The sequence below is a fragment of the Megalops cyprinoides genome, chromosome 6 (assembly GCF_013368585.1).
Source record: "Megalops cyprinoides isolate fMegCyp1 chromosome 6, fMegCyp1.pri, whole genome shotgun sequence".
Lineage (NCBI taxonomy): Eukaryota > Metazoa > Chordata > Actinopteri > Elopiformes > Megalopidae > Megalops > Megalops cyprinoides.
This window is the reverse complement of record NC_050588.1, coordinates 26,988,997-27,007,198: the sequence shown is the minus strand read 5'-3', so window position 1 is coordinate 27,007,198 and position 18,202 is coordinate 26,988,997. Positions and strand designations below refer to the sequence as shown.

Below are 18,202 nucleotides of genomic sequence, written 5' to 3'. Positions count from 1 at the left end.
AACGCCAGCTACCCAGGTAAGACAGGGGTTTATTTTCTGAGCTCAGCTGAAACAGCACAGTGGCTACTGCACAAAACGTGTAGAAGGCAAACGCAGGTGAGGGCGAAGCAGGCTGTATCAGTGACAATGACAACAATGGGTTGCTCCAAAGAGTACACTTGCGGCCATTGGACATATGATTCAGCACATGTGAAACAAATTAGCAGGAACCCGGTATCTTTCACAGGTGAGGCTATAAAATGCCCATAACCAAAAAGTAAAATACACAACATGTGATGGGATACAGTGAGAAATAAATAGAAACACAGGCAGCTGTAAAATCTAGGCATAGCTCTATTATAAGCATAGGGATTCTCGATGTATTTTAGTTATGAAAAGGACCAACAGCCAACCTGATAATGCTTTTAATGTCAATATTTAAAAACCTTCCAAGCCACAACTAAAGCCACTCAAGAAGCTATACCACATGACCTCAAGCAGAAATACAGCTGAAATGTATTTACATTCTGAGATCAGGGCCCTGTGACTTTGGAAAAACTGGAACCCTTGTGGATTTCATCATCCAATAAAGGATGGTCAGCTGGTGTCTAAATTGTAATCTAGACTGATATCAAAAATCAGTCCCATCGCAGTCTTCATACCTAATCCGTCTTCATACTTAATCTCAAACTCATGGTTATTAAAAAGTGTTAGTCTGAGCCGAATAAACATGTTTTACAAATATCATATAAAAGGCAGCAGGGAAATCTTTACAACCCACAGTCAATGATAAAGCCAATGGTGACTAATGCCAGTGGTGACCAGTGGCAATGCTTCAGATAAACAGATTAGGATGAATGCTTCACATAAAATAACTACAGTTCTATTAGAGGTATTCAGCAAATGCGGATATGCTATATGGGGTGACTCTTAACTACTTTGCCAAAAGCAGAGCTCAAGTGTCTTTCCAAAGTGAGTCAAATGAATTGTTCAAATTTTTATGTTCCTTTGACTAAGATCAAAATGAAGTTTAGTTGAGTTGTTCAGGCCAAACTTAACATGTGTAAGAGAAACAATGACAGCTGATGTGGTGACAAACTTTCACATACAATTTCACATGTCCATGCCAAACAAGGCATGTAAAACTGAAAGATGAGATGGTTATGTTAAACAACAGGATATTTAGCAAACAAAAAAGAACTAGAAGACAACAGTAAAATGTTTATAGACAGGTGAAATGAAACCATTTGGATCTGGATATGTACAAATAACAAGGGTAATAAGCTTCATTCAATTTCATTCATCGGTTCGATGTGTAAAAACCGCCGCACAGGGTGAGCCAGGACAATGGCTCAAATGGCAGTTCAATCTGTGTTGTACTGAGAATACAAGTGAACTAAAAACAAACACTCACTGCACCCACAACCCACTTGGGTCAACAACTTAACAATAATCCCATTTCCGAGAGGATTCCGAAACTACTTTGGCCTTGAGCGGTGATTTATGGATCCAATACAATCACGATGGTTCACATTCTTATGGAAGCATTTCAAATGATCATTTTTCTTCATTGCTGCAGAGTAGCTTTGTCTGAAGGGGAATTTAGGAACACTGGTCTCTCTCCTCTCCACGTGCTGTACGAAAAGCTCCGAAGCAGACTATCAGAGTCTGCAATATCAGACCAATCATCTTGTCGTGCCACTTGGGTTTCATCTCAGTCCTCAATTACTTTCTGTTCTCAGCTTGCAAGGATTCATGGCCCAAATTGTTACTCCATATAGATTTGTTTTTTTTTTTTTTACTGTGGGAACCAGGTTGGGACACAATTCTCTCATGAAAACCAGTTTCTTCACTTACGGGGGCAAGGATCATGCAGCGTCTAAGTTGGATCTACACTACGGCACAGCAAAAGAGACTTGGGGCCTCTGTCTGGTTTCACAGGGGCAGGTGGGCACCACCAGTGTGGCGCACGCGTGCGACCCATGACCTCACCTGCATCAGAGAGGTCCCGCAGCGAGCTGCTGAGGGCACTCCTCTTCAGCCCCTCCCCCATGGCGTAGCTGTCGTCTAGACTGGCGCGGCTCAGGTTCCCGTTTCCTGCCTCCTTCTTAAGGCCGGAGCTCTGGGACATGCTGGCCCGGACCACGCCTTTCTGCTTCTCCAGCTCCGCTGCACACGTTAGGGTCAGGTCAGCAGCATGTCACAGGCAGGGGGCACCATGTAACTCTGAGTGAACACTCTCAACCAGGAACTAGTGTGAACATCCCCAAATCTCCTCATTTATGCCTTTGTACGTTGTAAAACTAGTACTTCAAGTTATATTATGTCCATGGACATCCTCTTTAAGATTTCCCCTTTCTAAGCTTCCTTCATCCTAATTCCTGTTTAGGTCTCAATACATTCTCCTTGACACATGTTTTTCATCCTCCTCTCCCCACCAACTAAGCTCAGATACTGCTCCCCATAAACACAGAGCCGAGAGAGTGAATAATGAGGACCACAACACCTGAAGCTACAGATGAGTTACATTTCAGTTACAAAAAGGTTGCCTGGCCTCAAGGGGGAATGGGGTACATGGGAAATGTCTGCTCACACTCTATCCTGTACTTCTCCATTTCCTGGACTTCAGCGATGGATTCCCGCAGGTCATCTGTAAATTTCTTGCGATCCTGGGGATTGGGGGCGTTGAAGTTGATGAGGACTTTGATGTCTGCACCTGGAATGGCTGATGTAAGCCTGACTCCATTGGGGTAATCTGGGAAATAACAAACACAAGAAGCTATTAAATTTGACAGATTCTTAGATAAGAGGTAAAAACGCTCTTGCTCGTCATGAGATTAAAAAAGGTCAGACAAGGTAAACAGTGGTCGAGCCGCTTCCTATTCTAGTAATAATTGTTACTGATGTAAATCAATTCTGTAGTACATTGTAACAGGATACCAGGAGGCCCACAGTGATGAGGTAACACAGCTGGCCTGAGATCAGCGAGGTGCCCACAGGCTGCTGGGAGACGGCCGTCCGGCACTTACACTGATTCTCAAAGAGGAGCACTTGCATCCCATACAGAGAGAAGGACTGCCTGAAGCTGTACGTCACCGAGTTCTTCTTCTTCTGGAAAATCTTTGTGACCTAAACCAGAGCCAGAGGCACATTTAGGACACCACCTGTTAATGTTAACATTTATTGGTGCTATTTTTAAACAATCCCGCAAGCATGAATTTAACCACGTTATTGTCTCAGATCCTCTTACCTCACCTCACAAAACAGCTAAAGAACCCACAGTACACTTTTACCCCTGAGGCCTGATAATAGCTGCTAAACATTTTCTATGATTATTATTATTATGATTATGCAGGCTGAAATTTGGCATGACAGCACTGGACAAATAAGAAAGAGGAAAAAGAGGAATTCATTGACCTGTGGTCAGAGCATGAGTGTTTATTTGATAGATTTACAAAGACTTAGCTACCACAATCAATAAAAAGGAATGATGTTGAGAAAAAAAATATTTGGCTGCCTTGGTAAAAAATGGTAGGTGATCTTGGGAGTCAAATAGTTATGTTCAGTACTTTAAAAACTTTGAGAAGGACAGCAAGAAAATGGGAAGTTGTAATATTCATGGTATTAACTGTACACATTCTGAAGTGCTCCCTGAATTCAAAACTGGTATTTCATTTGTGACTCCAACATTTCAACATCAGCTAGGTTCTATAATGTAATAGGCAGCCTCACAATATGCTTGATTTATAACTTCCAAAAATTTAACCATGTTTTAGGCTTTATTGGGCAAACAGGAAAATGGGAAAATCCTAGGCTAACACTCAGATATTGACTTTAGGTATCAAGGGACCAGTACAGGAATTCTGGACAGCTCTGGTTTGACAGGAGGAGTCTAGGGGCTGCCAGAAGGGGCTGCAGCCCTGTGGTGACATCACCAGGGGTGAGCGTGAGGGGAAGAGTGCTCTCATACCACCAGCAGGTCGTTGAAGAGAAAGATCTCGCGCTGATGCAGGCCCAGTTTCTGAGGCTTGTTGGGGTCGGGGACCTCAAACAGTCTGCAGTAGCACACCAGTCTGCGATGGGGCAGCGACAGCACCTGCAGAGTTGAGATGGTGTCGAACTGCATTAGACCACATGTGGTAGAGTGGCTCATTGTTCACAACAGTGCTCCTGAGGGAGATTAGGGAGAACCTTTAAAATAGAAGATGATTCTACAGCCCAGGGCTGGAGGGGCACATGCCAGTGAAAGAATTCCTATGCAGTCCCTGTGGGTCTCCGTGCCATTGAGTTAGTCGACGATGAATGCATTAATTGGCAGGCCTCTTTGCAGGCATTCTTCCTCCCAGATTTGTTTAGATACTAGGAGGATAGCAATAATTAGGATGTACCCTTGGAGCATTTAAAAATTGACACATCCTCTCCTTAATCCTACTGACATTTTGTTAATACAATTTCAAAGCCTTCAATAAACCATTTTTAAGATTACTTTAATGAGTAAAATAATCCTCACCAAAAAGGAGAGGGTAAAACTAAATAAAAATTGAACTTTTAAAGGTCAATGATTTAGTTCATAAATCCTGTTAGAATGTCCTTTATCAGCAAAGACGAGTATTTACATGAAGAAAGAGATATGTAAAAAGCTTATCATTCTCAGGAGGGTTTTATATATTCCTGAGAAAGATTCATTGAGCATGACCATCAACTGCTTATTCCACCTCCTGCAGATCTAGGCTGTGCTCAATTAGCAGAGCTGTGGGCTCCTGCTTGTGTGTGGCTACATAAGCCCCATATTCCATCACCTGTGATCCATGTGTATATTTATATCTGTGTGGTCTAATGTGCTGTTTTCTTGGCAGCAGCCGATGACCTCCACTGAATTTCATGTGCTTCGGTCAGCCTGCAGTCTGTAAACAGCACACTCTGCTGCGGCCTTGGAATTTAGTTCTGTTGGCTTGGTAAATGAGAGCTAGAGGCAAAGCTGCTCCCCTCTTTCACAAGAACGGCAGAGTGGGGAGCAGTTATGAGCTTCTGAGGTAATATATGGTCTTAAAATGGGTCATGAGCATAAAACTCTGCAGTCTCAAGACATCAAATATGTTATTTTCTGTCACTTCAGAGATTAAATTAGTGATGCGTAAAAACAATTCCCCGGTGTTTCTGCCAACAGTAGGCAGAGGCTTTCTGTCAGGTAGAGTGCCATGTTTAAACTTTTATGCATTAACCCCAGCACCTTTATTCAGTAATAATGCAAACTGTTGGAAAGCAGGGAACAGCAAGCCTGACTTGAAATGTATCAGCTGCTTAGACCAATAAATAAGATAAAAAATGAAACCAAGCGAGTGAAGAAAATAAAACCGATACTTACACAACCCAGTCCGTGGTGCAGGGATCCGATCTACAAATCAGAATGGAGAGGGGTTGAGGGGGAGATGTGCACATTCCTGCCCTATAGAGAACTATGGAATTCAAAGCTAGTAGAGCTCTACCTTGGTAAAATTCAACTTCAGTTGCATGGGTGCAACTACAGATGTTTATGAGTAGACAGGTGACACTAAAAGATGGTGAGAAGTAAAAGGCATGGCCCGAAATCCGACTACAGGTAACTGTGAAGAGACAGTGCCAGAAATAGGTCCCACATGGACACAAAATCCATGGCTACCTCAAGAGGCATGTGTGAAAAAGCCTGTCTTCTCATACCAGCAGCATATGGGACAATATTTCATATTTATGATGTGAATTGTATCTCTAAATCTCACTTTGACCATTCCTCCTTGTTGTGGTATCCTGCCTTTTAACATCACTGTCTGGGCATTTATTTGTTTACTTCGCTGCTTCCAAATCACCTCCCTTGTTTCGGAATGTGAAGTCTGCGTGAGACACACAGGCATCTCAGATGGAGAAACATTTCAGAGCGGATAAACTGATCCCAGGACACAGCGGTGAGTCAGTGTGGACATAATAATCCAATTCGTCATTACAGACAGCACTGCGAACTGATGCTCCTTGACTTTCAAGGGCTTCCGAAACATTAAACTCATCCACCATGAAGGACTCAGATGGGAGAGAGTGGATATGATACCCAATCATGAAACAATGCTCCGGTGCAGAATAATTTCTGATTTTTCTCACTTAAGGCCTGCTCTGTAAGAGTAATAGAAGCCTTCCACATTTGACAGCTCACAGGTCGATTATCATCTCTGCACACCCCACCACATTTTTTCACAATGTCAGTGTGCCATCAGCACTTCAGAGGTGCGTTAATCAGGCACCTGTGTAATGGTCTGAGTGGATCTGGGTAGGGTGGAGAGAGAATGCCCACACATGGGACTGCATCAGAGATGTCAGGCTGGACTCACCGGCTTCTTCCCCACAATAAGCTTCTCCACCTTCTGCACCTGGGACACGTGGTCCTCATTGGTCTTCAGCTCTCGCTTGCGGATCCTCTCATAAATCCCAATCAGCATCTCCCGGGGGATGTCTTCTCCATCGTCTACCCCTGAGGGACAAAGAACTCCTTATTAGTACCCACATTTGGTCTTCACTGACCCATACATGCACTCACGCACACACGCACACACACACACACAGACACACACACACAAACACACACACATACGTGCACACGCACACAAGCACACATGCACACATGCACGCGCAGACACAAAAAACTGGGAGGGAGAATCATGAATAAAAAAAGATAAATCATGATGGGTACAATATTCGCATGTCTATCTTTCACTGAAATGAAAGTATGGTGTTTTGGTTGTTAGAGCATCCTCAGCTTGCTCAGAGAGCTGAAATGTCACATTTTCTCTTCAATTTGAGCGCTGTGCTTTTCCTTGAGAGTATGTCATTTCTAATAAAATGTCACCTCACCTCAGTTATTCATCCAATACCGGTACGCAACCAATTGGTCAAATGAAAGACTTCCACCTTTGCGTATTTTTTCAAATCATATCTCTGTCTATTTTAAATCTATATCTCTGTCTATCTCTTGTTAAGAGTAAAGGGAGAGAGAGAAAGCATGAGGAGACCATCTTATCACAATTTGATGCTTACAGATAATGTGGCGTAACAAGGCTTTTGTTTAATATTTTCCTCTACATTTGATAGGCTTCCAGTTTGATACAATGTTGCACTTTTGAATAAATTGTGTCCACTCCTCCTTTTAAACAACATGTCAAGGGAGAAATTAAAATGATCACTTCACAGGAGACCATAACATTTATCTTTTAATCATCCATACTGATTCTTGTTGAATAGGCTGTTGCTAAAAGAGTATGCAGGTGTTAACATCACACCCTTGAAAAACTTACAATAAAATTAACATTAAAAGGGGATAAAGGGCTACTGTTAGAGACTGACATTTATTCACTAAAATGCAGTTTTATCCCTGATCACTAAAAGGGACTGGCACTCACCGTATAACATAAGCTTTATGGTACTCACATTCACTCACATTCACTCATGCACACACACGCCTCACTGCTATTCTACTTCAAGCATGAGGAAGGATGCTCTCTTCATTATCATTTCTGAGAAGAACTCTTTCCAACACAAGAACTCTTTGGGTCAGTTTAGGTTTCTAATTACCGCTGCTCCAATAGGCAGAGAAATTAGTCAGTCATGCTCTCTACCTCAGCTAAAACGCATTCAAATTGAAGTAAACACTGCACAGTATTTTAGCGCCCCAATTACTCTGCTTAGCCAAGACTCACGAAATGTAAATACCTTTTTGAAGGGCCTATTAATCAAAGCATAATGCATGCACAAATTCAATTTAAGATATTTCAAGTATTTCCCCTTCATACTTTCAGCACAATAAAGCCTCAAAGAAGCATTGCAAAGAGACTTGGATTTCATTAACAGGACCATGATGCTGGCACTCACCCCTAAGGTTCTTCACAAAGTCCTCCAGCTTCATCTTGCGCTCTGGCTTGACATTGGGGCTGTACATGTCCGTGTTGAGGAGGATGATGGCAAAGGCAAGGATGAAGATGGTGTCTGGGTTCCTGAACTGCCGTACCACTCCAGGGTTACAGATACAATAGCGCTGGCTGTGGAAAGGCCATAGACAGGGAAAATGACTCCAATGTGGCGCATGCGCCCGTGCATACACATCCACACTCACGCGCACACGTACGCAGAAACAACATCCTCCAATAACTGAAACATTACACCATCCTGCAAAACAGCCAGTCATGAAACATTATTCATTATTCATGTCAACAAAAAAATAACTTGACATGTGGTAAAGTCACCTTTTCTTTACCAGAGAACAAAAATCAATATAAGTTATCATCTTCCTGCTCCTTGCATAGGTTCTCACAGGTATAATAAAAACAATGAATGTTAACATTGTTACTGTGTAGGAATGTCAGTAGTGGACTGTTCATTCAAATGATACTCTTAATTCTCTATCTGAAATGATAGTGTGCAATTCTCTGAAAGCTTGATCTTTTGCCCTTTGGTTGTCATTTCGGGAGGATTCCAGCACACCAAACAGCAGGCCCATAATAATATTTTGGAAGAGCCTAGGGCAGAGATCGCATTATCATTTCTCCATTTGCTGTTATTTCAGTAATGCATCCGGCATTGCAGTGTTTACTCAGGCAAAAAAGTGCTGTCTTTCTGAACACTGAAACATATTCTCTCCAGGCAAAACAAAGGATTTTGGTTTTTGCATCAAAGCAATCAAATACAGGCAAACCAAACATGGCCTTAACTCCTGAATGCTTTACTGCAGTGTTTGAGGGAACTGTGTGCAATAGGCTTCTAATCATCATTGTCAAAATATAGCAGCTCAGTGGAAAACTCTACTGTGAAAATCATATAGAAATAGTTATACATAAATGCATATATTATAAGTTGAGAAAGTTAGTGTCATCTACTGTATGTGGAACATATACCAACAGATTTGTTATGTTCTACAGCTGTGGATGTAATAATTAAGGTATCATTAAAGTATCTTAGCACACACCTTACATATCTGAGAGTTTTATTTACAACCCATTTAATACCATGCCCTCATGTTTTACTTCACCTGTAGGCTTCAATGAGCCTCTCCACCTTCTGGGCCTCTCCCTGGACTCTGATATGGGCCTGGAACTTTCTAAGTGCTTCATCCAGCTCCATTCCTGAGAAGTCCATCTCATCCACAACACAGCTGCAGGGTATTTCAGAGAGAGCTCAGAAAACACAGCACAACCTTCCAGTGGGGGTCTCCAGGGCTAAACCTCCTTATTCGGGGGCCATATGATATTCAGCAAAACTCAGAGGAACTCATGGACAGCAACACTAGACTTCAGCGCAGATAAAATCTCTGCCATCAGGATTTATAGATTTGAAGCAGAGTGGCTTTTAAAAATTCTTGTCAAACAGATGGGCATCTGTGGGCTTATCCTCACTGGCATCTTGATGAATTCTGCCAGTGCGGATTTGCTGTGAGGAGAAGACTTGTCTCACTGGTGCTTGCACACTGAATCCCTAACAGACCTGCAGTCAGCCACAGAAAGATACTGCAGAGGGTTTCACATTGGGATACCTTCACAGACACTGTGGTGCTTAGCTCTGACAACAGGAATCCACACCTATACAGAGCCTCCATCTCCAACCCCAAGTAGAGTGACTGCCCAAATGAATTTCTACGGATGCTGCACCCATGAGTCTTTATTTAGACACTGGGCTGCAGGATGTAGGAGGGCCTCAGCTTTGCCTGTCACTGTTGTGCTCTGAGAGTAAACAGTGATTAATTCCACATGTTGACATTGTGGATGCTGTCTGGGTGGAGTCTGACTCATTATACAGTGCTTGAATTTAAAAGGAAACAGCAAAAACACAAATTGGTGCAATTATAATTACAATATAGCAACAAAAGGGTGCAAAACAACGTATGAATATTTCATGAGGTATGTTAAAATTCAACATGGGACCATGTTATTGAGCACATTACCACGACAGCGTGCACTAATAAATTCAGTGATGTAGAAAACATCAGATTTGGGTAGACTACTTTGTGCACACTGGAATGATGAGAAAGACTAATTTTCAACAAAATATAAATCTCAAATCTCTGTAAAGCTCAAAGGTAATGACATTAAGTCATGTTTGTTCTATTTCTGCAAGTTAGGATTGGAATCATAAAGGGAAAGAGTTGTTAGTATGAGTTGTACAGTGATCCTGAGTACTTACTCCAGGACGTCCCTGTTGAACTGTTTCTGACGGTTACCCAGAAACTCTCCAATCATCTGCCGACTCAGGCCCTTCCTCTGGAGCAGAAAGTGGGCCACACCCACGGGAGTGTCCGGGACGAACCCTCTCTCAATCAGGTACTGGATTCCCTTTTCTGGCTTCCTGGAGAGATGCCAGAGAGAGGGACCTCATAACATACAACATTTGGCATGAGATCACTGTCACCCTGGTCCAAATGTGTGTTCTTGCTAAGGGGAGGGGTGGGGAGCAGATTGAAAATGCTGTACACACAGGATTAAACTGACCTTAAAGGCACTCAAGCAGACAGAATTACTGCAAATCCACATTCATTTGAGATGAGAGACTCACTTTATCGCAAAGCCAGAGAGCGCCACCCAGTTAACCTCTACATCTGAGGAAACAATGCACACTCTCAACTCAAACGCACGCATGCAAAAACGCATGCAAACGCATGCAAAAACAGCCTTGTCATTCTAAAATAAAATGCATTTCTTATGCAAATGTAGATACACTGACAACTTGATTATATAAAAACCCAATCAGCTTTTGTGCCCGCTTCAGACACATAACCAAGACAAGAATATTTTTTGTGGAAAAAAGAAGAACAATTATCCTCTGGGGTTCAAGAAATAATGTGCAGCACATTGTGGATTTTTTTGGCATCCAGCAATCCAAGGCTGTCAATTCATTTCTACTGAAAAAAGGCTTTAATATTGACAAAATCCAACATAGTATCTATATCTTTCTACAATGAAAAAATGCTGTCATGCCATGAAAGTAAGGGAGTAATCCTTTTATGTATGTGCAGGACCTGAGGTTTAGAGTTATCAATGTGTGGCACATGGGATCTCACAGAAACCCCATTAAAGTCAAAAACCTTGATATATAACACAACACAAACAGCACTGGCCTCATCCTACAACTGGACGTTTCCCGATGCTGTATTTTTCACAGCTTGCAATGGTTTCATTCCCCCAGATTTTCAGTGATGGTTGAGTTACAATGAATTACATGGCTGACAGAGAATGGGTTCTGGCTTGACAAGAAGGTTTGTGATGAGACTGTATTCCTTGATTCACCAAAATCATAATTTTTAAGCCAACTGGGTGACCTTGTTATTTACAAAGAGTGCTCATGACAACACAGCATCACCTTTTCAACACCACAGTCCTGTGTCCTCTCCTAGCAACGTCAGTAAATGGGTTCTGTTAAATTGCCCTTGCACAAAATGTTAACTGAGCCTTTTGCTTTCTGAACAGACAAGAACAGAATGAGAATAGATCTGAGCTGAACTGAGGAGACTCTCAGTCTTAAAAAATGTATATATAAAAATCCTTTACCTCATGCTGTAATAAAATGGCAAACAGTTCCATCATAAATTCCTGGGTATTGTTGGTCTGAATAGATGAACAGCATGGTTGCAACCATGTCTCTATATGCTATATTAGATGTAGTAATACTGTGCAGTATGTTTGAGTATTACACACCTTAGTTATATTGTATTATATTGTAGTTATAACTCTATTTTAATACCATGTTGCACCTAAAGGTTCTTATATCCATAGCATAGCATGGTGGATGAATTACCATTGTGCATTAGTGGTACTATGCCTATCCTTTAAACAGTTAATGGGGCTACTCCAGTGCTATCCATGTTCTGTCTGAAACTTATCAATGTCATCAAATAAAATAAAAAGAAAAACCTAAAAAAAAACCAATGCCATCTGAAGCATTAATTTGTGAATAATCTAATTAACTACTACAGCTCCGATAATGTATCAATACTTCCCATAAGAAAAGAAAAAACAAAACAAATCACTGCATTAAGACATGCCAACAGCAGCATCTACAATGCAAGATCTACATAATTTGAAGATACTACGTAGATCCCGCAGAAAGGGCAATAGAGCTCATTAGTAGTGCCCTGGGATTTCTAGTTTTTAAAGTCCCTCTGTAAAATACACTACGCTATGTGTTCAGTGTTTTATGACTACATCCATTGAAAAAATCTCATCACAACAAATATGATTTAATTGATGATTGATTGATTCAGACAGTTTCCATCATTGGAGATGTGGTAAATAAATGGAAACTGTTCTGATTTGAAAATAGATAGCTGTGCTTATGGGAATTATTCTTACTTATTTTGATCTAACAGCTCTGACATCATGATGTTTTTTCCTTTATTTTTATGGTAGACACAACCTTCAAAAGCTTGTATGGTTGATTTTGTATAAATCAGTGCAGTTTACACCGCTAATGAAAAATACAACAACCTATTCCATGTCAGGCATGTTCACTTACATCCCAATTTCAGAAATGGACTTTTAATTAGGCTATAAAACAAAGCAATTTGTAACGTGTCTCTCAGACATCAACTTGAACCAAATCCCACTGATAAGCTCAGAAAAACTACTGAGGACACTATTCATTGCTGAGGACCTGCATTTCTTTCACAAACTGGAAACCTATGGGATAAATAGGCTACTGCCCTACAACAGTCAAAATCTTTCATTATGAATACTCAACTTTGGCTACTAAGCAAACTATTTATCAGAATATCTAGGTAAAAAAAATGCAAATTGTTGATTCAACAAATAGCAGATCATCCATTTGAGAAGAGATGTTATTAAGCTGGTAAAAAAACAACTGGTAGTGTTGCATAAGCTAGCACAATAAACGACATTATTTCTGTGTAAAATACAGTGAGGCCAATTATACTGAAACACACTGTCTGGAGCTGAATTATTTGATGGTTCAAGTTCAAGGACACTTAGTGCAATATGACTGAACAAAATGAAAACAGCTACACTCCAGCTAAGTCACTCAGTGCTACAGTGCAACAAGCCCTTGTCCTGAAAATGTGGTCGTTATACTTTTGAAATGATGCTTGGCTTTAACCCGCAGTTAATCATGAGTGGGGTTCAAATGACCAGGGTCACTGCAAAAGCTGTTAGGTTAGGTAGCTGTTAGCACTATTACCATGCTAAGGCTTTGGAACTGTGTACATACTTGTTGAAGAGGTTGAGGCCGATTCTGTAGTGCCTCTTGCGGATGATGTCATTGCTGAAGGCGGGTGAGTCCCAGCTGTTACGAGTCTCCTTGTGGTAGGTCTGCTTGCTCAAGGTTTGTTCTCTCAGGCTGTCCCTGGATGAGGACTCCGAGCTGCAGTTTATTGTGTCATTGGAGTTAGAAGTGCTATTGATGCTGTCATTGTCCCCGTCCGAGAAGTCAGACTCAGATTTGCTCTGCCTGTTGGCAGTTCCGTTGATGGCGAGGTGGCTTTCCAGCTGCCGGGGCCTGTGCCTGGTGGGCTCCTCATCCCGGGACGGGCCCCGTGGTGGAGGTCCATGAGAGATGTGTTTGGGACTGCCCTGCTGACTGGCAATGCCCCTGTCGTAGGCGTTCTGCCTTTTTAGCGACCCTCTGTCTGAGCGGTCGCTCAGCTCCACCGAGCTGTCACTGGGTGGTTCGATGGTCAACAGGGGCAAGTGGTCCACTCTGAGCCTCTGTTCCTGGCACTCCAGTGACGGCGTGCTGCGGCAGCTGGTGTCCGTGTCCCCCTTATCATCCTTGTGAGCCATAGACCAGTACTCCTGGGAGGAGTTCAGAGAGCGGAGACGCAGGTCCGACTCGGTGCTGGAGGGCCGGTCCACGGACTGGGACAGAGGGAGGGGAGGGGAGAGCTCCTCCTCATCAATGTAGAGAGTCACATCGCTGTAGGAGGCCGTCATCTCATCCAGCTTGCGGTGGTCCCCACTGTGGGAGGGCTTCCCTTGGTAAGCCACCTCCCTCTCCATGTCCGGGTGACCCCTGGCAGGCTCGGGCTGGCCCTCATCGCCGTGCAAGCTGCGGCAGTTCAGGGCATCGTCTATGGACTCTGCCAAAGACTTCACTTGCCTGGAGAAAGCATCCTCTAGCTCCGTGATGGCATCAGTAAAGTCGTTCTGTGCCGCGGGGGACTTCATGTTGGCGGGGACTCCCATGTCCCCGCACTCGGACTGCACCAGCGCCCCGAGCTTGGTGCCGTCATCAGTCAGGGAGACCTGCTTGCCCTCGAAGTAAGAGCTGTGGACTTTTTCAGGTCCTTCAAAGGAAAACTGCATTCTCATATTGGACAGGACGATGCGTCTGGACATGCGATTCTCCGACATAGAGCTCCTGAGCCGCTCAAAATTCTTGTTCATCTGATACTGGCGGAATGCTGTTTGGATGGTGCGAGCTGCATGTCGGGTTATGAAACGTCCCCCATATTTACGCTCTAGCATCTCCACCTGAGGAAATGAAAGTGTGAAATCATCAGAGATTTTACAGAACCTACTTCAGCACATGACTAAAAGTGTGATAACAAGCATAATTACATCTGTGAAATACAGATTTCCACTTTGTCAAACTCTGTGAGGATGAAGGTTACTATATTGGTGTTGACATGGTGAAAGTTTTATAAGCACAGCCACAGAAGTTTAAGTTTGTGTGTCAGTCAATTATTCAGAAGCGTCATGTCTTATAAAATTGCCATCAGAAATGCCAATATTTGATCACTTACGGACTATGCTAAATAGAATTTTTGGAAGCTCACAATAACACAAGGCATTCACTTTAAAACAGACACAAGTAACAGGAAACCTTTAAAAACAAGGAACAGAAGAGAATTCTCCTTATGAGACATGATCTACTCTCAAAGAGCTTCAATAATGTATCAAAAATAACTGAATATTTTGGCAACTGATTAGGGTTTCAGTTTCAGCTCATATACTGTGGCCTCTTATAGTAATTGTTTACCATCTCCTTCTAAATGTCCTCTATTATAAACTGAACCGTTCCTCTAACAGGAGACTGTCTAAGTTGTTTTCGCAGAGATTATTTCCATTGTCATCAGTGCAGCTCCTGTGTGTGTTTCAATTTACACAAATGCTTGCAATGATCACGCATATTCATTTCCCTCTTTATCACTATACAGTATTAATTTCCTAAAAACAGATGGGATGGCTAGTGACTAGGCCGCACTGTGCTTGTGCAGCAATTACTGGGAACAAAGAGCTATTTCAAACTTGCAGGGAATTTGTATTCTATGTGATTCGATTAGATTTGATAGCCAACAGTATCATGTTTTTAATATAATATTACAAAGAATAAGCATTTGGAATATCAAATATTACTCTGCAAATACTACTCTGTTTTCTGAGACAGGTTCATAGCTTGAATAGCAACATATTTCACAAAATGCTGTATAATTTATACAAATTTTTCTGATAACATTTCCTATTATAGACTTGAAGGACCACCAACAATCCAAGGTAATTCTTGTTGACTGACTTCCTACATATTAAAAACTACATTTGATAGGAATCAATCAAATTATCCAATAGTAGAAGTCAAAGAGCAGGAAAACGTCTCAGCTTTAGCAGAGGTGTGAGGAGTGCAATAGGCCCACCCAAGCATTCACTGACTCCACCACCCCTCTGGCTGGGCTCACACACTGAGTAAGCAGGGAAAACTTCACTCTTTTTAAAATGCAGGACTAATCACATTCTGCTGCACTGTGGGAGGATTCAATCTTCCCCTCCCCTCCTCGAGGAACGAGGCTCGGTGTTCAGAGTCAAACACGCAGCAGGGGGGTCCAGATGAGGGGATGCTTGCAGCTCCCCTGCTGAGCCTCCTTAACGACTCTCTGAATGACTGTGGATTGACTGGCTGCATGCTGCGCCGCGAGGCGTGAAGAGGCAAGGCAGAACGCGGTGCGGAACACAGCGGCCTACCTGCTTGTCCTGGAGGTCGGTGGAGAGCTCATAGCTCTCGGAGAGCGAGCGCGAGCGCTTGATGGCTTCCTCCTCAGCCTGTTTGCGCAGGATAGACTGGGAGTGCTGCAGCTTGGGGCGCCGCGGGCGCTGTGAACCGGGCAGAGCCGGGTGTCCGTAGAGTGGGGCGTCAAAGTGCTCTGGACTGAGGACAGAGCTGTGGGTCACGGGGCCTCGACCGTAGCCAGCGGCGCTGTCCAGAGAGGGGCCTGTCTCAGCTCCTGGAGCATCACCTTCCACGCTGAAATGAGATGGCAACAGGAAGCCTGTTCACTTACACAGCACATCACCTCTTCTCACACAAAGCACAGTTCAGTCTAACGTATACTGAGTGCTCCCTCCCCCTGTTGAGGAAATAACTCCGCAGAAAGTGGCAGGAATAAACAAGCCACACAGGCATCAAAGTCCACTGCACTGTGGGTATTATTCAAATCTAATTACGTAGTTGGAACATAATGACGTACTCCCACTCCGTTTCAGAGGTATAAAAGGAAGGAACCATATTTATAGCAACAACAGAAAACAAAGAACTGTACAATATACCTGAAAGAAGAATAGACATAGTATTAAATTACAACAACATGTAAAACATACTAGAGCCATTGACTATTGTACAGGTACAACTTTGTCTTTTCCTTGACTTCTTCAGGACTTCTGTTGTGATTATCTAGATAAGGTATATTTATCATTTTATACTCTTCTCCCAGAAACTGCTCACTGTCGAATCATTTTGCTTACTAGGCACATGAGTACTTTGAGAATCTGCTATCGTGCTTAGCAAAACGTGAATCACAGATGAAACACTGGAAGATCTATTTCTCTGCACGTGAAAAGGAAAGCAGTTGTTAAAGCCTCCGCTGTACCTCATCTGGTTCTGTGACCACAGAGCAAACAAACATAAATCAGATGTCAGAAGTGATTACACAGCAGCAACATGCTGCTTATTAATGCATAGAATATTAATGAGACAACCTACCTTCCCGATCTGCAATACAAATTCAAGTAAACTGCTGAACGGTTTCATATTCCCTTAAGCCCTGAGAAATGAATGTGTCACACTCAGCTAACATCTGTGGGTTTCCTTTAAGTCTAAACTCTTCCTCCACACCCTGTAGGCCACTGCGACTGGTAGGAAAGTCCAAAGAACAATGCACCATAGAGCAATGGATACCTGAGTGATTATACCTTCCAGGAACCAAAGTATACTGCATTGAGACTGCTGCATAGATCAACCTGAACTAATTGCAATTATTGAACACTAATGACAAATACCTATAGTGCTGTTTCCGTGGCATGTTGTTATATGAGTAGATGCCAATGTGCATTCAAAATGAGTATTGAGCCAAAACCCATTTTTCCACCATTGCAAAAAGCCATAGAAATTAGGGGAGGGGGGGTAGCCAGATTACTTCCATATGTGTGAATGATGCCATATTTAGGGATTTAAATTATATCCAAATCCTTTTGACATGACTCCACTGAAATTTCTGAGAGTGTTGGGTTACTGCCAATCGTGTGGGTTATTTGCATATGGTATGACACGCCTAATTTTCTTCTACTTGGACAGTGTTCAATGAAAAAACAACAACAAAAACATTTATTTCTTGGCCCATGCTATTTTGACAGAATTCTTACATGTGAGAAAGCACCATTAGGATCATGAATTCTGCTTTTGTTTACCTAGGTATCTATCTTTGAGTTGATTTTAACCTCACAAAAACTGCAGCGAAGATTATACATCAAAACATAGTGAAACACTTTTTAACAGGTCCATCCAAGTATCTATCATACAAATTAGTGAGTAAAGAAGCACTTCTAGAATAGTCATACTTGTAGAATACTGGTTTTGGAATACCACTTTCGTGAAAATGTGGTATCGCCTCTAGACTGTCACTTCACGGCTGTGCAAAATTTACCTTCTTTGTTCTACACAGAAAGTACCTGGAGATTGCTGACCACCCCTCAGCTGTTAAACTCCCCTCCTCTGCTGACCATCCCTGTACAGAGCAGAGGAGGTGATGGCCTCCCTCAGGGGGCATAAATAACCCACTAATAAACCATTCACTCCTCATTCTGCCTCGCACGCACTCTGGCTTTCAGCACAACGCCATTCCATTAACCTCACTGATTAAATGCTGTTCTTTTAATCAACTGAATTACCACCCAGCAGAGCACACAGTGCTATTGAGATGAGAGCATTTATGGCAATTCCA

General features: G+C 42.5%; 1 protein-coding gene across 9 annotated transcripts in view; it reads right to left on the bottom strand.

Annotated features, from left to right (window-relative positions):
* Positions 1–18,202, bottom strand: part of iqsec1b (IQ motif and Sec7 domain ArfGEF 1b) — a 178,684-nt gene that overhangs the window by 6,442 nt on the left and 154,040 nt on the right. For all 9 annotated transcript variants that reach the window (XM_036530237.1, XM_036530230.1, XM_036530231.1 and 6 more), the window contains 11 exons: positions 15,951–16,230; positions 13,204–14,465; positions 10,171–10,332; positions 9,023–9,145; positions 7,870–8,036; positions 6,336–6,475; positions 5,345–5,374; positions 3,950–4,075; positions 3,009–3,108; positions 2,573–2,734; positions 1,972–2,148 (listed from right to left, as the gene is read on the bottom strand). In XM_036530237.1, the coding sequence (XP_036386130.1) occupies positions 1,972–2,148; positions 2,573–2,734; positions 3,009–3,108; positions 3,950–4,075; positions 5,345–5,374; positions 6,336–6,475; positions 7,870–8,036; positions 9,023–9,145; positions 10,171–10,332; positions 13,204–14,465; positions 15,951–16,230 (2,729 nt within the window). The remainder of the gene's footprint in view (positions 1–1,971; positions 2,149–2,572; positions 2,735–3,008; positions 3,109–3,949; positions 4,076–5,344; positions 5,375–6,335; positions 6,476–7,869; positions 8,037–9,022; positions 9,146–10,170; positions 10,333–13,203; positions 14,466–15,950; positions 16,231–18,202) is intronic.